The 23,557-nt window shown below is 40.8% G+C and overlaps 1 protein-coding gene across 11 annotated transcripts in view; it reads right to left on the bottom strand.

The window, feature by feature from the left end:
• The window catches only part of SGK3 (serum/glucocorticoid regulated kinase family member 3), a 96,019-nt gene that overhangs the window by 29,463 nt on the left and 42,999 nt on the right, over positions 1–23,557 (bottom strand). For 8 of the 11 annotated variants that reach the window (XM_010988231.3, XM_064480848.1, XM_064480853.1 and 5 more), the window contains 3 exons: positions 11,474–11,690; positions 6,816–6,899; positions 2,943–3,015 (listed from right to left, as the gene is read on the bottom strand). In XM_010988231.3, coding sequence (XP_010986533.1) covers positions 2,943–3,015; positions 6,816–6,899; positions 11,474–11,551 — 235 coding nt within the window. In that variant the 5' untranslated portion in view covers positions 11,552–11,690. Of the gene's footprint in view, positions 1–2,942; positions 3,016–6,815; positions 6,900–11,473; positions 11,691–16,535; positions 16,555–23,557 lie in introns of those variants that run through there. The other 3 variants (XM_031441533.2, XM_031441538.2, XM_010988310.3) reach the window with 2 other exon arrangements.

The raw sequence follows: 23,557 nt of genomic DNA, 5'->3' as shown, positions 1-23,557 counted from the left end.
AAGTTTAAAACTGTAAGATTTTTTACTTAAAATCTTTGGTTTTATATTTGTATCTCTTTCCCCTTCTGCTTAAAATCTTGGTTCTCATGACATTAACACAATTTGAAAATGACCCTGTATTAACAATAAGACTGTTGAATGCAGAGTATAATTCCTTTGTGCATTTTTTTTTGCCCTCAGCATCTGTCTCATGAAGAAAATACAGCTGAAACTCTGTTTTAAAGTCATTTAAAATAATTATTCTCCATGTGTCACCACAAATCAGAATATAGTTAGCTTTTTCTTCAACTTTCAATTGTTAGAGACTGCTATATTATTGCATTTTATGTTTATTTTTAAATTGTTTAAAGTATGCACAAGGTTCCAAAATGAAAGCTATAAACAAGATTCATCCAAGGATGTCTAACATCTACTTCTGTTAACCAGGAATGCTGGTGATCACTCCACAGTCGTGCACAAAGAGCTTTTCTGTTTTTTGTACAGCTGCATCGTATTCCAATACTGGAAGGATATTTTAGCTGTTTCCAGTTTTTGCTATTAAAAACAGTGTCACAATAAACAATCTTACACATACATCATTTCATATGCAGCTTCTCTTTGGAACAGATCCCTAGAAATGTGATTACTTGGTCAAAGTGAATTGCATATATAGTGTAGCTAAAAACTACCAAATTTCATATGGTTTGCACCACTTTGCATTCCCACCAGCAAAATATGAGAATTTCTGCTTCCCCAAAGCCTAATCAAATGAGCATCTTACCAATCTTTGCATCTTTGGTTTGCTGAGTATGACTTAGATTTGATCTCCCCAATGAAAGGCTTTCCAGAATCGATGACATACAGTCTACTTCACTGTTTCCAAGTACATACAATATGCTCAGGACTGATTTCAAAATATCCTTCAATAAAGATCAGTTTTTACTATCAAGTATTTAATCCACCAAAACATAAATACCACAGGGTATTGTGTGGTATTTTGCCTTTAGCAATGAAGTAGCAATGTTGCAGGTCTTTATTTCTTCGCCTTCTTCCCTAGATAAAATGATTCTGACTTTAGGGTTTCACTAAGGGCCCCACAGATCTCCAAACCAACTTCAGAGGCCTCATATTAATCACTAATGTGTAGTGTGAGTCCTCTTAAATGTCCTTCTGCCACTTCAAATTAATTAATTCTCTCATCCACCCAGGCCTGACACTTCAGTTACCTGAGTCTCTTCTCTCTACGTCTACTCTCCCTAAGCAATCACCAAGATTTCTCGCAGGTTTTTCATTAAAATATTTCCTACCTCAATTTTTAGCCCCACTTCCACCCCATTCTCATTATCTGACTCGAGAACTACTGGCATATTCCCTTAACCAGTCTCCCAGCCTCTAATCTGTCTCCTCTCTGCTCTGCAACTATACATTACATACCGTTGGTTTCACACCATGTCTCCACTTCACGCAAGTAACTCTAAGGGCCACGTGTTGCCCATCAGGATGCTTTTCTACCTGTGCCCTACAGACTTCACTGCTGCACCAACAAAGCAGCTCCATGTTTCTCTGTTCTACACATGACATTTTCTGCAAAAGATCTTATCAGGAAAAAAGGGTTCTGCAGCTAAGTACAAAAGCCACTAGCTTACAGAATCAATCTGTGGAATGTATAATCTGGCTTTACTGTGCCGATTCAATCTTTATTAATAGACTCATGTATTCGAGTAATATTTACTGAGAATCTAATATTTACTAGGCACTGTAAGTAAATAAAACAGATAAAGTACCCACCTTCGGAAAATCTACAGCCAGGTAAGACAAACTGGCAATGACAGCAAATGTGCTAAATTCTCCCAAGAGAAAAAAATTCCACATAAATACGGGAATTGAAAAAAAAAACAAACAACAAAAACCAGGGGAAATGAGAACCCTTGCCAATCCTGAGGTTCAGAAAGTGTAAAAGAATAGTTTCCAGTTGAGAGGGCTACAGGGGATTCCGGCAGCCTCGGGGGGAAAATTCACTTTTAATTAAAGAATGTGAAAAACATGAAAAAGCTGGAGGATAAAGGATTTTGATCATCATGGGCAGAGCTGCACAGGGCACAGTGAGGAGGTCTGGAAGGGAAAGCGATGGCATGAGGTTAGGCTGCAGAGAGGAAGAAGCACAGTCAAGATAAGCCATTTTAGACCTTCCATCCTGAGCAGCAACCAGGAAAGCAGACATGGAAAGAATCGAAGGTTTGATGGATTACAAGCCTACAAGCAAATCAGCTGAGGAGGTGAGATGATGTAGAAGGAAGGAACCCTATAGCTTGTCATGATCCCCCTGTAGCACTGAATTTCTGGTGGAGAGAGACTTCTGTCTCTCCTTAAGTAGCCATTTATGTACTGGGCTGATTTCTTGGATTCTAGCTAAAAAAAAAAAAAAAAAAGTTTGAAGTTGAGGCTTCAGACATACATACAGCCTCCAGATTTCTGAGATCCTGTGTCATCAGGCTCCCCAAGGTGAACAATAGGATATTATCTTAGCATCCCACTCAAGGGCCTGCAGGGTGCCGTCCATGTACAAAGTGTACACTCAGTCAGTGTTTCTGGATATAAAAAAACTGTCCTTCACTGTTAGAAAAGTACTGCACATTATCCTTAATGATCAATAAATTTATCTGAAGCCAGACTGTTTGCATTTAACTTCCAAATCTGATGTTTACTAGCTGTATATGACCCTGGGCAAATTAATTAACCTGTGCCTCAGTTTCCGTATCTACAAAATAGTGATGATGTTAACAGTACCCACCTTGAAGGGCTGTGGTGAGGACTGAATGAATTAAAACATATAAAGTGTTAAGAGTATGAGGTCAATTAGCTTTGTAAAGTCCTGTACTACTGCACAGTGCAATGAATACATGATAACTACCTCTTCAACCTTCAACCATCACTTATGGTCACTCTAAGAAGTTACTGCTTACCTGGATCAAAATTATCACCAAATATTCTCTTGGCAGGAATCTTCAGGGCCATAGCAGGAAATTGTTTTCTCAACTAGAATTGAAAAAAATAACATTATATGAAACTTAATTTTATAAGTCTTCTAGTTACTCATGTATCAAAACAATATACAATTTGATTTTCAAAAAAAATCCATCATAAGACCAACTTTTAGGTATATCATGATGACATGTACACTATTAAGTTATACCAATAAAATACCATTAGTCTGACTAATCATATTTTGCCCCAATAAAACACTTTAGTATCTCTATGACTGGATAACCAAGGTCCTCTGTGTTTCAGTTTTCTTATCTCAAAGCGGAGATAACCTTAGCACTTACAGACTTATTGTGAGGCTTAAAGAAAATCATTTACATTAAGTGCTTAGACTGGAACCTGGGGTGTCAGTTTTGAATACATGTTACTCACTGTTTATTACCTCAGGAGAAGATGTGATCTTTGTGTTCTCTCTAAATGAACAGACTGACAACTGTTTCCTAAACTGATGAATTTTGTCTTCAATACCCTCTGCTCTACCCTTCCTCCTATTAATATTCTAACACATTTGTTTATCAGATTTGCTTATTCAAGGAGAAAGAACACTTGGTCCTGAAGAAATTAAATTTGGGGCAGTAAAGTCATAAAAGCAGGTTAATGCTTATTTTTATTATAAGCTTGATGTCAGAAACCACACACTGTATATATATACATATATACACATACATATACATATATATATATCTAAATACTCAATAATAGGAAATACACGGAATAGGAGAGTATATTAATCACTCGACATCATAAGAATGCTGTCAGCAAAATTCATACTAAAAAATCTGTAGACAAATGACTCTGGTTTTTCAATAAAAAATTGTAAAGAAAAGAAAAGGCGGGTGAAGGGGGAAACTTAGTGATTAAAAGACCCTTTTCATAGGCCCTTTGCCTGGCAAAGCAATAAAGCTGTTCTTTTCTACCCTCTCCCCTTCCCCACAAAAAAAAGACCCTTCATAGACTTATCAACCAGTTACATATAAACACATATAACATATGTTATAATCATACAAACATTGACTGAGTATTTGGCATTAAGACATTATTGTTAATTATTTTTAGATGTGATCATGATATTCTGTGTGTGTTTTTAAAGAATCTTTATCTTTTTAGAGGTGTGTACTGAAATATCTACATATGGAAAGATACAACATCTGAAATTTGCTCCAAAGTAGGGACAGAGATGAAACAAGAATGGCTGTGTATGGGTAATGGTTGAAGGTAGATGGTCCACTATGTTATTTTCTCTATTCATACTAGTCTCCTTACTTCTGTATGTGTTCAACAAGTTCTGTAAGAAAGCTTCCAAATGCAAACTACAGTCATAAAAACACATTTAAACTGATAGTTAACATGATTGGAAATTTTACTTTTTATCTTTTCTTTCATTCTAAGAGGAGCACAGGGAAAGACTCTTGTGTTTTCAATCTTGGGAAATCCAGCCCAGGTTTAACCCCACTTTGTAGTTTCAAAGAATACAACCAATACCATCCCGCTGCCCCTCACCACAGGAGGCAGAATTGGAAGGAGTTACAGAAAAGGCGAGAGGAGGACACAGAAAATGGGAAAATAAGAAAAAGGTGAAAAAAGGAAGAGAAACAGAGGAAAAAGGAGAGAGACAGATGATACAGACTCAACTACACATTAGGGAAAATTTTCTGCTAAAAGCTTAAGACGGGTTGTTAGATGGGAAGAGAGAATTATTGTGAAGATGGTGGGAGGAGAGCCGCAAACAAACCTCCCTACTTTACCTTTATACTTAGAGGACACTCAAATATTAACACCCCACCTAACTAATCACCAGCTATTTAAGTCATGAAATCACTGTCAGGATGCTAAGCTTTTCACTGGTGTAGATCTCCACAGTGTTTAGGTGACATCCCCTACACTTCGCCCTCTTATAAATAGTTCTACAAAAGGAAATGCATTTAAAAGGTAAATCTAACCTATATAATATTTTGGCTATTATACAGAAATACAGAAACCAATCTCAAATTTTTAGTTACTAGCAGTTCACTGAACAAAATTTGTTCTCTCTAAGTTCACATAAACTATCTGTGTGCATCCATACATGTATAAGTTATGTTACCAACATGTTATTTTTATCTGAGTATAATCCCGGTATCCTAATTGGTACAGAGTTGTGTAAGTCTTTTAAAAAAAAATGGTGTTCATGTAAATAATTAGGGTGAGCTAATAATTCAATCATCACCTAGTCCAACATAAATCATTTTTTTAGTCACTGAAAAATTACAAAAGACATTGTCATGTATAAACTTATTGGCTATTATTTTATTTCAAAAGCATGGCAATCAAAAAGACTGTGTCAATACCCTTTGATTAAGCAATATTTAAAACTACGTATAGTAAGTTTAGTTGCAAATGCATTAAAGAAAAACTAAAACTAGAAAAGAACACAGTAAAATATTAGTTCTCTCTGAATAGCAACATTATAGGTAAATTTTAAGTTTAATCTAGTTTTACTTTCCTCTATATTCCAGATTTTCTAGACTATATATTAATTCTACATACAAAAAGATTGTCATTTTTAAAAACTGCAATATTATTTTAAAAATTCAATTTCAATTAGCAAAGCATTTAAACATTATTTGGAACAGATACAAATACAATGAAATGCTAAATGGAGCTGAATCAGAAGCCTAACTTTCATGACTTAAGAAAACACAGGAAGTTAGGCAGCTAGACAACAACTAATTCACTCTGGCCCATTTAGGGAACAATTTCTCTCCTAACTGAGACAGCTTAACCTCCCCCACATTTAAAGTATTTTACAAATGATAACCCAGGGACATATACCTATCTAACCCAATTTTTTTAAATCAAGAAATAGGGTTGAGAAAATGGAAAAAATTACCTTCTTAAACATGAAAGTTTTTTTTTTTTTTCTGGAGGATGCCCAGTAAGTCACCATTTTTAAAATAACACAAGGAGATTTTTATTTATTCTTAGAGCAGGAGAAATTTAAATTTGGGGTTTGAGGCCCAACTGCTTTCTTTCCTTAACTGGAGCAAAGCTCAGAACCCAAAGCGGTCTCTATAGTCTGAGGTCTCTAATGACCTCCTCGGGCAGCGCTCTCCAGACTCCTTGCATACGTGTGACCTGGAAGGCAACGCTCTCCACGAACTCTGGTCCCTGTGTAGGACCTGGACTGATGTGTTACAATGACCATGGGGCTCTAGCTTCTTCCTGGAGAAACTATTCGCAACTGTAAACACTGGGTTAAAGTAATATTTAATATCTGAATTATGAATATATAACACAGATTTTAGTTATTTAAATAACTAATGATCTATTAGGTAACTGTCAGACTTTTGAAAGTCAATATTCATTTCAGTTGTGTTAGCTACTTAAAATCTAGAACCTTAGACTAATTTCTAACCGAGAATGAAACTATGGAAGGAGAGTAGGCTTATGACAGACTTTCAGACCTAAAGCTAATAGCTGGGCAATTTTAACCAGAAAGAGCATAATGATTAAGTTGTTAGAAAGGTAGATAGAAAGGACTTTTTCTGATTATTCTATGACAAAAAATGTATTTTAAGTGGTACATCTAGTTTTCATTACTTCAATAGTTTATTTGGAACTTCTCAACAGTCCTCTCTTCACTCATTTTGGTAAGAATTACAAAATTAGGATGCTTTTGAAAAATCTCTTACCCTTTTCTGCTTGTTTGACATATATATATATAAATACTACTTAATTATGAAATAAATCTCTCCCATTTTCTAGTTTTCTCAGGTGTTTTGTTTTAAATAAAAATCTTGTAGACGGTCACTTACAGTATTGTAAAGCTTGTCAAACTCTGCATATCTCCTGAAGACAAACCACTCACTCCTGCCCACTGAGACCAGAACTTTATAAACCTGTGGAAATAAAAAAAAATAACAAAATAAAATCTGATCGCAAAAAAAACCCATTAGCTATTTACATACGCAAATAACCTGTTTTCATACTCACGAAACTGTTATTAGACATTAAGGTTTATATATGATTCTCCAAGATACATGAGCATACCAACTGAAATACTTCTTTTATCTTGTTGAAAGGTGCCTTATTTTTAACATGTTATGAAATAGTTCCATAGTTTTCAGAGAATAACATAGTGTACGCCCATGTATTATTTAGATCATCTGAATTCTAACATTTTGCGATTCTTGTTTCGGATTTTCTTCCCCAAGAATATAAAAGTATAGTTTCAACTGATACCAGTCTGCTCTCCTCTTCCCCAGCAGTGACCACTACCCTAACATGACAAAGTATTTTCAAAAGTGACGTCTGGCACATAGTAAACAATTACTAGTTCTCCTCCTTTCAGGGCATCTTCTACACAGGATTTTTTTAAACTAAGAATTTATCCTCAGATTCCCTACTTCCATCTTACACGTGTTTAATATTTTCACATATACACATAATTTCACACAACCATAGTCAACAACCCCATGAAGTAAGCAGAATGGGTATTACAACCCCCACTATACATATAAGGAAATGATGGCCCCAAAAGTGAAGTAACCTGGCCAAGTTCACAGACTTGTGAGACTAAAATCTAAATCATCTAACCCTCCATACACCAGAACAGGTATCAAATCCACAGTTATAATATAAAATTAACTCTCATAATCTATCCCACAGATACTCTCAGAATATAATTCAACAACATGTCAATGTAGAGAAAATGGTTTGGGACCCCACAGATCTTTTATCATTTCTAAAGAGAAAAATAACAAGAATCCAGGTATCTGAGGACAGGCTCACTGACGTACGGGTTGGGATATCAATCTCACTATTTTACAGAGCACATGGGAGGAAAGAGATACGAGTTGCTTTGGGGTTTACAATTGTCCACAGTCTGTTAGGTAACAGTAAACCAGCCTTATTTTAGAAGATGGGCATACGGATATAGATAAACCATCCTTTCCCATGAAAGACTGGAAAGCCACACTCACAAGTTCATAGATAGATAACACTGTGCGGAAAGCATCTCCCCAGTACTGCATGTGATTATAATGTATGAATTCCATAGTACTGTTTAAGATACATCACATGCACAGGCCCAAAGCAAGAGGGCCCCCAGAATGTGAAGCCGTATCCCCCTGGGAGAGAGGGGATAAGGTCTCTCTTGGAAGGTGAGGCAAAGTCACTGTATCAGTCACCGGGATAAGTGATGAATCACTGAGGCTGAGAGAGAAAGAGCATCCAGGCACCCAATGTGAGCGCCAGGGGGCAACATGGCCTTCTGGTGCTAACCAAGAGGGCACTGAGTTGTCTTAGAGGAAGAAGCTATCGGATGTTAAGATGTCAGAACTGTTTGTAAGATGACATTGCTCACGTGGGAGAGAGCGCAGAAGCGGAGGATAAAGAACCTGGTCAGGGAGCCCGCGAAGTGGAGGCTCGTGTCTGAGACTAGAGCGGGGAGTCATCTCATACAGCACTCGGGGCAGAGGGGCCGGGAAGCAGGACTCCTACCCATGGATCAGAAACGTAGGTTTATGTGATTAGGGGCTTCTTGCACAAACAGCACTGTTTGTGCTGATTTCCTGGTAGGATAAGGTGGCTTCCCCTGGATACTCAAGGACAGTCAAGACTACAGCCCACACCCAGGTTCCTGGCCGAGGCAGCTCTGTGGCAGCTCTACTTACAGGAACTGAGATAAAGCCGTGTGGAGCTGTTAATTGGCAGTATGACTGATCAACAAGGGCTTCCAAAGTACGTTCTAATAAAGCACTAATAGGCAAAAACAAAAACTCTTCAAATAAAAAAAAAAAATAACCTCTCTTGCAAAAAAAAAAAAAAAGCACAAGATGTCATAGAAACAGTACAATAATAATAGTACAATAAATCTCACTAAGTTTTTATTTTAAAAATATTTCCTTATTGCCTGTCTTGTCCCACCAGAATGTAAGTTCCTTGAGAGCAAGGGCGATCATTCCTGCTACCCACTGTACCCTAGTGCCTAGAATGGCACCTGGAATAACACAGAAATTCACTGACAACTTGTTGAGTGGACAAATGAAAGTGTAATTTAGACTTCGTTTAAGTCAAGACATCCTAGAACGCAGTGCATTTCTCTGTAAGAAATCTCACTGAACAGAGCCACATAAAAGACCCAAGAGAACTAGACTATAAAAATATTACTGAATAGTAATGACATTTCTCTTTCTGTTTCCAAGCATAAAGAGAGGCACGCTGAAGAGGGGCAAGGTCTGTGCTGGGCAGGGTGGTCTGTCTGTGCTAACGAGAATCCAGTTTCCGGAGGACTGAGGACCGTACTGCGGTGATCAACAGCTAACCCATGAATCTACTACCACTCATCAATCAGCATCAACTCGACAAATCCTTACTGAACATCCATCTCTGTTCTGGGTATTAGTGAGGGAACTTCTTACTTCAAAGAACAACGGCAGGCAAAGCACACATAAATAAACCCAAACCATGTCAGGTGGTGACAACTGCTAATAAAAAACTAAATAGGGTAAGCGGGACAGAGTGTGAAAGGGGCAGGGTGGGTGTGAAGGTGCTGTTTTACACATGGTGGTCAGAAAAAGCCTCCAGCAAGGCAACATCTGAGGATCTGAAGGAAAGAACAAGGCGCTCTGGCCCTGGAGCCTTAGAGAACTCAGGGGACGGCTCTGGGAACAACTGTGTAAGAGTGTAAGGCCTCCTTGATCCTTTCCCAGAAGACATGGAAATACCTCTGCCATGAAAACTGAAAGGACATCTGAGGGAACCCCTGCCTACATTTGCCATATATGAACTTCCATCCAACTTGGCAGGTTATGCCCTTGAAGGAGAGAATGGCTCACAGGTAAAAATGAGCACAAAAGGAAGGAAGGAAAACTTCACATGCTCCACTGTTTTATCCAAGCTATACTAACCTCTTGTTTACCATCTGTGTGATGTTTCTAAAACTGGCTTATACAAACGTGGAATAAATGCTGAAGACATGGCTGCAACATCTGAGGAGAGGCAAATGGCCAGACACACACTGTAAGGTGTGTTTATTAAGGAACAGAGAACAGAAGACAGAAGGGCTGTTTCTAGCTCCTTGTCCGGGACTCCGGGAGAAAACCACCATTGGGGGGCCCCACCCCACCTAGTTAAGGAGGCAGGGTGGAGTGGTCAAAGGGTCTGGTTGAACTCCTCAGTGTTCCTCAACTCCCATGTGACATGGACTCGGAACTGAAAGTCACTTGTCCTGAGACTCAACTGGCAGGGTCCAGTGACCCCCTGGTCAGAACCCAGGGTAGACCACTTGAGTCAGGGGCAGGTGACAGGTGTGCAGAGCCTCAGCGGGCCCTATAAGCCATCAAGAACCAAGGGGAGGCTGAGTCAGCAGTGAGTCACTGCCATGTCAGCCAAGCCAACAAAGAATAGATCACAAATCAGTTCATCAACTGCAGATGCCAGCGATGGATGCCAACAAAATGCCCAGGGCTGGATCAGGTCAACCACAGCTGGACGTCTGCCAGACCCACCACTCTGCACCTGGAATGGCAAAGATTGAGATGATAACAAGAATGTCAGGCCTTCGCCAGACTACCCGGAGGTCAGTCATCAACTGAACAAACACTGAAAGGGGATACCTCTCCTCCCATAAACCATGATGTCAAGTGGGAGAAGGAGCGTGTGTTCAAATAAGAGAAAGAGAGTAGAATGAAGACAGCCTGGACATTTTTACTCAAAAGCTCAAGTTTTAGCTCAAACTAAGTGTTAAACAAAATTGGGTTAAATGAATTTCTTCATACTACTCAGGGGGTAGGGCCTTACAAGGAAGACTAGATCAGTTATAAAGGACACTTTTTCAGGGAGGGGAGGACAAGACTACTGGAATTAAATACAGTATGTCTCATTACACTTACACTAATTAGAAAAGTGAATATTCTCCAATAACAGTCACTGATACACTGATTCAGCCAAATATTCCTTGTGCTTATTCTTTATAAAGTCCTACAGTAGATACCATGGCGACAAAAAGTAAAATTAGAAATGGGCTTTGCCTTTATGGTGGAAAAAAGAGACAAAATACTGGGTTAAATATTTTAAAAATTGAAATAGAAAATGACAAATGTCTTAAGAAGGATACTGTGGAAATTCAAGACAATGGTTCTTCACATGGGATCGATGACTTCCAGAGTCCGCTGACCCCCGAGAGGTGTATGTGTCACAGAACCACGTGTATACACAACTTCTGGTGAGAGGGTCTATCAGATACTTTCACGAGCTTCTCCAAAGGGATAGGTAACCAGACAAAAATCTGCGCTGGACAGGAAACTGTATTCCACTACAGTACACAGGGATGTACCATTAGAAAGATAAGTAAAATCTGGATGTGCAGAAATACGAGGGAGGACGTTCCAGGTTAACGAAGAACAGCGGCAGAAATGGAAATATTCTCTATGTTCAGTTTTGTCCCGTGTGCTTTACGTTACATACTTACAGTAAACCTCTTCTTTTTCTCTCTGTGTTCATCAGAGCTGGGAATGCTGACACTTGGGCAGCTTTCCTTGTAGTCCATGGTATAATCCCTTTGGGTTTATTGCCTCAAAAGGACACCAAAAAGTGAGTCCGAAGGAACAGTCAGCAGAGGACAAACACAATTAGCTAATCCAAAACATAAAACCTCTTGAGGTAATGTTCAAATTCCATCATGCAACCTTAACCAACAGAAAAAAAAAAAAAAAAGAACTGATTAGCAGAGTAATTTTAAAATACCATGATGTGTCACTCCTTGTTCACAGGACCCATTCTATGCTTATTCTGGCAGGAATTTACTTTTGATCAAGTCTCGGCCCAGGTTAGAGATATGATTTCGATTATGTCCCAATCAGTAGCTAAACCACAATCAAACATTTGCACCCCGTCTACCTTCCTTACGACTTAGAAATGCCAGAAGCTCAACACCACGGTTCATGTGGACTAATGGCCAACTCTCACCTAAAAGGACTCTGGTTAGATGGATGCAGAGCAGGGTTTTTCAAAGTGTAGTTTTCAGGCTTTGAGCATCAAGACGAAGCTTGCTTCAGATTAGGATCCTGTCTAGTAGGTATTTATTTATCCTCATTTTACAAATGACGCAACTGAGATGCCAAGAGGTTAAATGATTTGAACCCAGATTCCCTGGCTCCAGTGTCCTGATTCTTACCCAATGAGCTACGCTGCATTTTAACAACTGTGGGTAACTCTTATGCACTGGACTTCTGGTCAAATATAATACAGTAGATCTTCATACAGAACAAATACAATTATTTTAATATCACCATCCTTCCCAGGGACAAAGGACTCAAGATATCACACTGATGTCACCTCTGCTACACACAGCAGCCGATACTCTCCACGGACACCAAATACCTTTTAAAGGGTTAGTCTGCCAGTTTCCCCTGGTGATTATTTTCAGGAAATAACTCTGAGAGATCTAATAATTGTAAATAAATTATATTCAAGTAATGATTTCAAATATCTATTAGCAGACATTGAATAATCAGGTATAACAAGATTTAACTGATTACAAGGGTGTTTCCTTTGAGATGATTCAAAGCCTACTTTGTTGGATTTGCTGCTGGAAATGCAGTCAGTAAGGATTTATATGCAGTTGAATTAGTTGTTAGAAAACATGGCCTCCTCCTAAGCTCAGGGTGCAGCATTTGTTATAAGTTAAAGCACCCTAAAATCCCACAAAAGCAGCATCTTCAGCCCCAGTAGATCAGGATGCCATCTGACAAGAGCCTTGCCCTCCAGCTCTTCTGCTAAAGAATCACAGTAAGTGGGAAACAACCTAAATGTCCATCAACAGATGACTGGATAAAGATGCTGTGGTACATTAATACAATGGAATATTATTCAGCTATGAAAAATAAAATAATACCACCTGCAGCAACATAGAATAGACCTAGAGATCATCATTCTAAGTGAAGTAAGCCAGAAAGAGAAAGAAAAATACCATATGATATCACTCAAATACAGAATCCAAAAAAAGAAAAAGAAAAAAGAAGACACTAATGAACTTATCTATAGAACAGAAATAGACTCACAGACATAGTAAACAAATCTATGGTTACCGGGGGAACAGGGGGTAGGAAGGGATAAACAGGGAGTTTGAGATTTGCAAATACTAATTACTATATATAAAATAGATTAAAAAACAGATTTCTTTTGTATAGCTCAGGGAACTATATTCAATATCTTACAGTAACCTATAATGAAAAAGAATATGAAAACGAATACATGTATGTATACGTATGACTGAAACATTATGCTGTACACCAGAAATTGACACAATGTAAATGACTATACTTCAACTAAAAAAAAATCACAGCAAGTGGGATACACAGCTCTTCTAAGGCAGATGAGACCTGTCCAGGAGCCTCCGGGCCCCCACCAGCCCATCCTTCTCCATCTTCAGCAGAAACGGCGACAGGATGAAGGTTATAATGCTGCACTATCCCCACCTGTCCCTTGCGAATGTGGGGCCCAGGGGTGGCAGGTCCTGCTGGTGCCATATTATGTACGAGCTTGAAAGCCTACTGTGCCTTACTGTGCATGGCCCACGGGAGCAGAACTACAGGGCAACATCACACCTCAGGCCTTCCGTTTGGAAGAGACAATAAGATATGACATTAAGTGGCATCAGGTACAGACGAGGGAGAAAGAGCTGGGGGGGCAGGATAAGTGGTTCAGACAAATTGCCCAGGGGACAGCTAAGCCTGCGTGCATAGCAGGCAGTTCAGTGTAGGAGCCCAGCACTCAAGGTGCACCCTCCAATCGGGGACAGAGATCCCAGTCTGGCCATAGTGCTAAATAGTCTCCATTCGCCCTTCCAGACCCACCAGCACTCTCCACCTGCCACAGGCCCAGAAGGCTGACCTCTACAGAACTCACAGTGAGGCCGCCTGCCTCCTGCCCTTGCCCCCTGCTTCTGCTTGAGAAGCAAGATGCTAAGGTGTTTATTTCGCCAGCTCCCTTTCTAACAGGCAGCGGTTCCTCTACCTAAGCCCACAGTTCCCACGAGGTGACCCCTCTCTCACAGCTACAGTTTAAGGCCTGGGAGCAGTAATGGCTTCCAAACACTGTTAGCAGAAGGGGTGCTTCACCATGCCCTGCTGCTTCTCTGACCTCTGCCCACACAGCTTAGCAAATAGCCCCTTTGCTCGAGTCCCTTCAATTACTCGAGTGTGTCATGTGACTGATGCAGTAATTGCTACCAAGAATAACATCAGGAAACAGACCCTCAAAAACGGGATGCAAGCTTTGTTGAAGACCCTGATTACCCTTCTGCGGAGGGAGGGGATGTGAAACTGATAATCTGACACACAGTGGTATCAAGGTCACTCAAACTTCCTTTCACAGGATGAAGTATAGGCAGTGAGCAAGGTGCTGTTAAGTCCCAGTAGATGATGAAAACGCTGATTTGAATTACTGTGATGTGGTCTGTGGCTGCTCCTGGTTGTCTTTGAGAATGTGTGCAAACAACACATGGAAAGCTATGAATTTCCAAATAGAAAGGTGGAAAATCTATGGCTATTATAAAGGGGTCCTTTTTCTCTAGCAGCTGCTAAACTGACAGGAGTAAAGATCAAAGCCACGGTTGGGTGATAAGGGCTGCAGAATCAATTAAACATGCAACCCTGCAAAGTCTCATATGCTAACATGAGGGCAAGAACTGGGAAGGCCAATGATCCTAAATCACAGATGGAGGCACTTGGGCAGAAACCAATGACGCTAAGAATGCTGAACATCTCTGCTGAAAGCAGCGACCTAGAGCCCTGAGGAGACCCAGCCTCCTAAACCCCTTCCCACAAAACCCTTACAAGTTGTGTCACAAGGGGACGCTAATTCTCTTCACCACCTACTTCCATCACCCCTCATTGCCTCCTAATGGGAATCAGATGCCAAAGAGCCCAGAGAGAAGTTCAAAGCCTTCTCTGGGAGGAGGCTGCCTTTATACCAAAACATTTGCAGACTTTCAACAATTTTACCAGGAGTCTGAGGAGCGTATATGGGAGTACATTCACAGGATGTCAGACCAAGGAGGACTAAATACAAGATTCCGGTGGCCAGACAGACAGCCACAAGTGTATCCCATCAATCTTTCTCCAGACCTGACCCAAGAGGTACCTGCAGCCATCCACCTGGGTGACTGTCCACTGGGGAAAGAGGCGTGTGTAATCCTTCCACAGGCTACTGAACACCAGCTCTGAAATGACGCTAATCCCTGGAGACCTAAAATGTGGTCCACCAGGCAGAGTGCCCATCTCATTCCACAGAGAAGGCGAGAGGTGAAGTCAACCCTGGTATCTCACGTGGGCCCAGTGGGACCACAGGCCTGCCCTGCGGTTATTTCTGGCCAACAGCACTGGTCAAGGGGGAGCTGGCAACCTGGTAAAGACAGGACTACTTAGGACTTGGATCCTGAGGGAATGAAGGTTCAGGGCCCCCACCAGTGAACACCTCGGACCAGCCAAGGTGCTGGAGAAGGTAAGGGGAGCATAAAATAAGTGCTAGAAGGAAAAAGGTATGATTACCAACTTGAGCCAGAGGACTAGCTCCAGGGGCAGAGACTACAGCAGCTTCGTTTTACTGCAGTTTTTTTCTCTGTTTCCTTACCTGAGGAACGCTGCTAGGGTTCTGAAGGGGAGCACAAATGAACTGCATGCAGTGACCAGAGCACTTGTGTTTCCCCTGAGCTAGGAACGTGACTTTTATGCCTGAAGCATGAATGAACACTGAGGGGCAGAAAGACCAACACTGTGCTGGGTAAGCCTCTGTGACTTTTCAGTTCCATCTCCACCCTGCTCCACGCCCCAGGATGCTGGCCTCCACAGCCTGTGCCCCACAGGCCCCTCCTTGCTCTCCAGCTGCTGCTGAATGTCACCCAGAGGCACTGACAGGACCTGGGGTGGGAAGAAAGGGGTCAGGACACTGTTTCCTCACCCTGCTCCCTCCTGGGCATGCTGCAGTTTGGCAGTTGCTGCGTTTCTCTCTCTAAGGCCAAAGCTCCTGTCAGGAGATCCTTTCTCCTATGACCACAATTCTTACGGGGGTGAAATGCTACAACTCTCTACCTCGAGTCCCTGAGCAAGCTTAAACTAGTTTCCTAATCTAGAAAACAAAGCTAGCAACACCTACTTCATATGGTTGCTTTAAGGATTCGAGGTATGTGTGAAAGACTTAGCACTGTATAAGTAGTCAATAAACTGGATCTAACATGTAACAATCTGTTTCAAATTAGTTTTTATCCTTCATTCAACAAACAGTTAAGCTTTCATTATGCATTAAGCAAAAGAAAGACAAAGAGAAAATGCTACCTGCAAGGAACTTATCTAATGGGGCAGAATGATAAGCAATACAGAAATTTCAATAGTTGGCTAAGTATGATGTTAGATGTACGCACGGTACACTCGGAGAGCACAGAAAAGGGACACAGACTGTCATGTATTCTCAGCCTCACTAAAAATAAAGCCAGGCAGTTATGGGATCAGACGTTTGAAAGAGATCACACTTACTTGCCTCAGTTTTCTCTGGAAAAAGAAGCTAGAATCATTGGTTGGAAGTGAATATGTTGCTGTGAAGACAAACGTAGAAAGATTAAATCACTTGCCCAAGCCCATATCTGGCAAATAAGCAACAGAGCTAGGATTCAAATTCAAATCTATTTGACTCCAAAATCTCTGTGTACTTGTTTGCTATACCACACTGTCTCTCCTTAAGATTTTCCTTTCCTTCAAGCTAAATCAAACCGGCAACCTAACAATATTTAATATTTAGTGACTAATAAGCAAGATAATAAGCTAGACTGTACTTTACATGTGTTAATCTGATTGCTCCTCACAAAAGCCCCACTGAAAGGAAACCAAGGAGAAACAGAAGCGTAAAAAGATGAAGTAACCAGCTCCAGGCGGTGGAGTCAGGATTTGGACCAGGAGTGGTCTCACTTTAGGACCTGATCCATTACATCACGATGCCCCTGCAACATATATATGCTCTAAAGAGTCCTCTGGGAAGCAATGAAGAAGGTTTACAGACTTGTTTTTAACTGGTTAGAAGTAAAGTTATGAAAAAGCAACCCTGCTATTACTGTAAATTTAATGTATATTTATTCTGTAAAACTGAAGCAATTAAAATTCTGCAAAATCATCCAATGGCCGGGCAGCCTAATGAAACAGAATGAGAAGAGGACTGACATAAGAATCCCACACTAAGAAAGAACAGAACAAAAAGCTATGTGTTCACGTGGGGATAAAAGTTGGAACTTTTGGGGTGGTTCAGAGGTATGGAGGGCTTTTCAAAGAGGAACAGGAACAGAATCTGCCTTCACTCTGCTAGAAGAGTCACAAGATAGCCTGGAAGATTGGTTCCCAGGAGCAGCTGGCTTGCCTAGGGGTAGGTCACATGGTTCTAAGGAGACTGAGTTCAGATACTAACACAGAACGAAAGAACTAACCTTAACACCCAGCTAGTGAATTAACTCAGACAAGTCCAACAAAACAAAAAGAACTGTGTCAGATGAGAACAGCACTTTCAGAAGCCAGCCAGATCTTAGGAGTAACAATGCTTTGCAAAAATAATGTAACAGCAAGTAAATATTATATTTATTATATAGTAGTTCTCAACAGGGAACATTTGGCAATGCCTGGAGACACTTTTGGTTGTCACATCTTGAGGGGTAGCTAATGGCTACATGTCAAGAATGATGCTAAGCATCCGACAACGCACAGATCAGCCCCTACAACAGACAATTATCTGGCCCCAAATGGCAATTCTGTTGAGGCTGAGAAACTAATATTTATTGAGTACTAACGCCAGGCACTGTTCTAAGCACTCACATCTAACCCATCACTTAGTCCTTACAGCAACCCAAGAATTAAGTGTCATCATTCGCATTTTACAGATGAAGAAACCTAGGCTACCAGGTCCACATCCTCACACAGCTTCGGGTGGCAGCACTGTGATGTGAACGCAGTCTGGTGTGCACACACCACCTCTCAATTTCCTATGGTCCTGGCTGCATACACCCCCTTCTCCTAAATCACCTCTGGAGAAACAAAAGCCAGAGACAAGGGAGTCCCACGTGTCCATTAGCAATCGGGTTACAGAAAGAAAGCCATGCACAGGAAAAGCAGCTTTCACCTCTGCCACCAGGAGGGGTCAGGTCTGTGCAGCACTGTGTCAGGAGTGGCCCATCTGTTGAAAGCATCACACTTCAACATCTAACAGAGCTTGGTACAGAGTGGACTTGGAGCGTTGGTCCCAGCACTAGGACCATCAGGGGCTAAATTATGAAATAAAAAGAACACAGAAAGGAAAGCCTTCACAGGATATGCTTCTTAAAAACATTAATAGACTTTTTGTTTAATTTGTTTAATTTGGGGCCTGGAAAAAGGAGAAATATGGATAAAGCTCCATGATAGAAAACTGTCCAAATTCATGCCATATTAAACATTTTTGATAAATATTGCTTAAAATAGATGGATATTACTTAAGGCTTTTTTTTCCCCCTTAAAAAGCATTTTTCCCTTTATCACTGTGCCCACTTTTTGTCCACTGTATGCAATTACTGTCCTGGATCTTGTCCATCTTTGTTTCAGACAGCCAAAAAATAAATTAAAATGTTTATAAGAAAATCAAAAGATTCTTCTGCTTTTACCTCTAAAATATAAGCAGAGAGGTTCTTAACTCCATTTCCTTCACCATCATGAAGACTGTTTGGGATTGACTAGTGAACCCTACCCAAATTACAAGGTAGATACATTCATAACTATCAGTATCCACTCAACTATTAAAGCACAGAGGGGTCAGTGATTCACACTAAAGCACACAGGGAAATTAAGGACAATCCTGCTCCAAGAAGGAGTAGGTCTGGAAGAGCTATAGGTTTTCTTCAGCCAAGGTGACAGGACTGGATGCTGTGTGTTTAGAAAAAAGGGTCCAAAGGAGGGAGGTGACAGAGAGTCAAGGAAGAGACAAAAGAAAATCCGTGCACAGACCTTGGGCATAGCAGGGGGACTGGTGTGGGAACTGGTCTGGGAACTGGGGGCTGACCAAGAGAACAAGGACAAAAACTAGGGGTGGAGGGTGGGGGCAGGAATTATTCCCGTGAAGGGCACAAGCCAAGTGGGTAGGTTTTACTTTAAACTACATTAAAGGCATCTTCCTAGACTATTCCTACCCCAAGCTAACTGGTTAATTTACTGAATGTTTACTGGAAAAGAACATTATCTGTATCTGTTATTTCCGCCTCACAGTGCTAGCTCCAAACACATCCAAAATGTGTTTCAACAGAAACAAAGCACATCTCTGTCACATCTGTAAATTAAGTTCATTGCAGAAAAGACGAAAAATCTAACAGGATCTGCCAATGGAAGATAAATAGTAACTTCCCTGCAAGTAACACATGATGAACCAATTACAACTTTTCCTGTTTTCCTTCCTTACTAATATATCCTTCCTCTCATTCCCATCCTCCCATGCCCCGACTTCTCTCTCATTCTGTAACCATAAAGCAGTCCTAGTTTTTTCCTAGATTTATCATAGCTCTTGAGACACCGTCCATTTATCCTGATTCTTTATAAAGTGATATAAGAATCAGAAATAAATGTGTGCAAAATATCCAATGTTGGGACGCAATACAGAATAGTCTGCACCCAACAATTTGATAGGAGTGTTCCAGAACCTGAACAACAGTTACATGAGTCTACTGGTTTTCTGAAACTGGTTCCATTTTATTAAAGACATTTAAGGAAGAGGCTGGGTGAAGATGTGGAAGTAACTGCAGACGGTCCTTTGTTCTCCAATACTAAAATCAAAACTGCCAGGAGAAGGAGGAAGGCCTTAAACTTACCTCGACTAACATGTCCCACTGTTGGTTCCAGAACTAAGAGGGCAGGGGTACTATCTGCAGCAGCAAGACTCTGCTCTTCCTTCTCGGCCTCACAAAGTCACCACCTTGAGGTCCCCATCGCCAGAACCCCTGCCCTATTTCCAGTGTTCCTAGGCTTTTCCACTTGGGAGGCACACTCCCACACAGAACACTTCCAAGGATGATTGCTGGGGGACTGTGATCAGCAGCAGAGAAATGGTGGATGGATGGTGACACGAGGCAAGAGAAAAGTGAAGGTGGGAGTCACATGGGATCAGCAGTGGAAAAATGCTGCTGGGCCTAAAAAGCCAAGGGTAAAAGCTGGTTCCAGCAGGGAGGTTGGGAGGCACACTCCCGGCCCCCCAAATAAGAACACAACCCCCGAACAAAACCCTATCCCCAAAACCCCTACAAAGACAACAATTACCATCACATGTCATAGTCTCCTGGGGGAATCTCCAACCTAGTATCTCTGCTCCGTTCTAACCCCCTTCCAATCCATTCTTCCACCCGCAGACAGCAATTTTTTAACCACTGTAAATCTGACAATTTCACTCCTCTGCTTAAGCTCTTTCCGTCGCTTCCCAATACCCTCAGAATAAAATCCAAACTCTGAATTACTGCCAACAGCCTGCAAGCACCCACGTGGCCTAACCTCTTGCCTTTCCTACCTCACCAGCTGCACCCCACCAGGGCCCCTCGCCCCTTTAGTCACTAGACTCCAGTTCGAACAGCCCTTTCCCAATTCTCACATTCACTGGGCACTTTCCCAGCTCCAGTCTCTTGCCCCCATGTCCTCTCTGCCTGGATGGAATGCTTTCCCCTCAGCCCTTTCACACTGAGGCCTTGGTTCAAAGGCCACTTCCTCCAACAAGCCTTCCTGACCACCCTAACTAAAGGGGCCCTTCCCCAAATTGGTCTTCTGTAGTCATCCTGGTGTTTCCACTTTAGCATTTATTACCATTTAAGGTTGCAGTGGCTTGTTTATTGAAAACCTCCCTGATTGTAGGGTAGAAACTGTGACTCCTTTACTGCCAGGCACTTAGTAAGTCTCAACAGACATTTGTTAATTCAATTTATTCTTTCAACAAACAGGTGGAAAGAGATGCTTAGAAATTCCAACTGCCAAAGAATGCAAGTGAGATCTTCAAAGCAGCCACTGCCTCATCATTCCTTCATCCATCTCCAGAATCACTTCTCCCTCTTTACCAGATCAATCCTGCTAGTATACATACGAATATGCTATAATATCTTCATAAAATTCTCCCTAAAAATAAAGATTTATGTACTTGACAGATACTTACAAAGTGCTTACCATGTACTGCAGAGATGTAATTAGTCTATGCCCCAACTTTATTATTTGCATGAATGATCCTATCTGATGACACCCTTAAATAAGGTGTTTTACAAGCAAGAACTCAAGGTAAACACAGATGCGTATACAGTATGATAAAGGAAACTAACTCTACTTCAAAGCAAATATTTGTTTTCAAGATTCCTCTTCTGACAGTAGAACTACACTGCTTAGCATGTTAGAAGAAATTCCCCAAAGGACAAAACTTACAACCAATTACAAATGTAGAGTACAACTTAAATATAAGCTGAAGTACGTTAGCTTTAAATCCTGACCTTACATGAGCTGCTGTTAGTAAAGATAATAGGCAAAATTTTGCCTTAAAGTTTTAACATTTCAAAAATTAGGACATATGATATAAATATACACATATTTTTTTCCCTACCAACACTTCCCTGTCAATAGAAACTGCAGCTTCATCCCAGGAAAGAAAAAATAAATTCAGATGAAACTTGTAAGAAAATAAGTTAGGCTAATGGGTGCCCTAGAAAGGGAAAACCCCAGCTGAGGTTTGGGAGGCAAGAGGGAAGGAAAGAGAGAATTAAACTGCAGAAATGTCTACACAAGTTGTGAGAACAAGTTTTAATCTATTCGAAAAAGCCACAAGAAAAATAAAAGCGTTCAGTCAATTGGGATATGTTCAACGGTATGTTTATAATAAAATGAAGCAAAATATATTAAACCAAATGCTGATACAAGACAATAAAACTGAAAGGTTCAACAACAGACAAATTCAAGTATCATGTATCTAACACCTTTCTCTAAAGAACTCAAAGTTTCTGGCATATATCTTCTCCATATATCCAGAAAATAAACGACAAAAGAGGTATGAACATTTTATTAAACAATGAAGGAATGATGGTAAACTACTTTCCGCAGATGAGGAAGAGAAAGTTCAATCCTACCCAGCTCAGAAAACAAATCAGGGAGACCGTGCTTCTCTGTGCCTGGAGATGCAAAAACAAAATAAAGCTTAGGAAAAATTCCCCACAAGAAAACCCAAAGCAACAGATGTGCCCCGTAGAGTCTGTCTTGTCCTGACGGTTTTCTGAGCGAGTTCGTGTATTTTTCTGGTCAAATTCTGCCTGTCCATCCACGTGGGTATTGGCTATGTTGCTCTCCCTACACCAACTCCCTTCTAAAAATCCAGACCCTGATATCTCCACTAGAATCTTTTAATTCAGTACTGAATTTCCCCCTGCCTTCTTCCAGAAGTGTCCATATTGTAGAAATGATGGTTGAGGCTCAATATTTAATGATTTAAAGACCTCTTAAAGAGAACTTTGAGTTCACTTTTATTAAAAAAAAAAAACAGATAAGTAGGTATGTATCTTATTTTTCCTTAAAAAAGTAACTGGAATTTGTATGTGCATGCTTCTTGTCCTCTGGGAGCTTATATGCAGCAAAAAAAAAAAAAAAAAAAAAGACAAATGCCCAAAGAACTACAAATCAAAATAGATAGTGATAAATTCTTTAAAGGCATGAAAAGTCAGTAGAATTCAGAGGAAGGGAAAACCAGTCTGATCTCAACTTATCTGGGGGTAATGATGACATGTGAGAGAGGTTTTGAAGGCTGGGCACTCAAAACAAAAAGGGCAGCAACAAGTCCTCAGTACAAACAGGGGACATGCATTAGTCCAATTTGTCCAGCTTCCTGCCCACTTAGGGGAAAAGACTCACTGATAGAAACAGAAACAGAAACTGTCATGAAGCAACACTCACCTTGGGATTTTATAAGGCATTACCATTAAAGCCCTATTTTATCTTCATATTTACAAGCATGAGTTGGAAATTACTTTTCTTATATACAGGAGACAGAGGCTGGAAAAGTGGATTTGAGATTTTGTTGCAGAGAACTCTGAATGCCAGGCTTCTTGCTCTGTATTTCACTCTGCAGAAGAGGATGTGAAGGCATTTAAAAAGGGAACTGGAAGCGCTGTAGGTGTGGAGGACGAAATGAAATGGAGGAGGGCTCGAAGAAATAGAGACTCGGCAACAATAGGAACGGCAGGCTTGCAAAAATCTGACAGGAGAAATAAGTCAGTAGCTAATTATTTGCATGCAGAGTGCCAGGTAGAAGGAGGAATCAACAGTGCCTCAGGGTTTTACAAGTGGGTAACAGGAGAAATAACTAGAAGAGGGAGGAGAGGAGAGAGCAGAGCAAAATGAATTGTGAACTGGCTTAAGTAATTACTAGCCCCAGTTGGAAGTGTCTGCATCAGGTCCACACATGACACTCCCTGGTGCCAGGCATGGTTTCCAGGCACTTAAGACACAGCAGTGACCGCAACTGGCAAGCACCCCTGCCCTCATGG

Source organism: Camelus dromedarius, chromosome 30 (assembly GCF_036321535.1).
Source record: "Camelus dromedarius isolate mCamDro1 chromosome 30, mCamDro1.pat, whole genome shotgun sequence".
Lineage (NCBI taxonomy): Eukaryota > Metazoa > Chordata > Mammalia > Artiodactyla > Camelidae > Camelus > Camelus dromedarius.
This window is presented reverse-complemented; position numbering and strand designations above follow the sequence as displayed.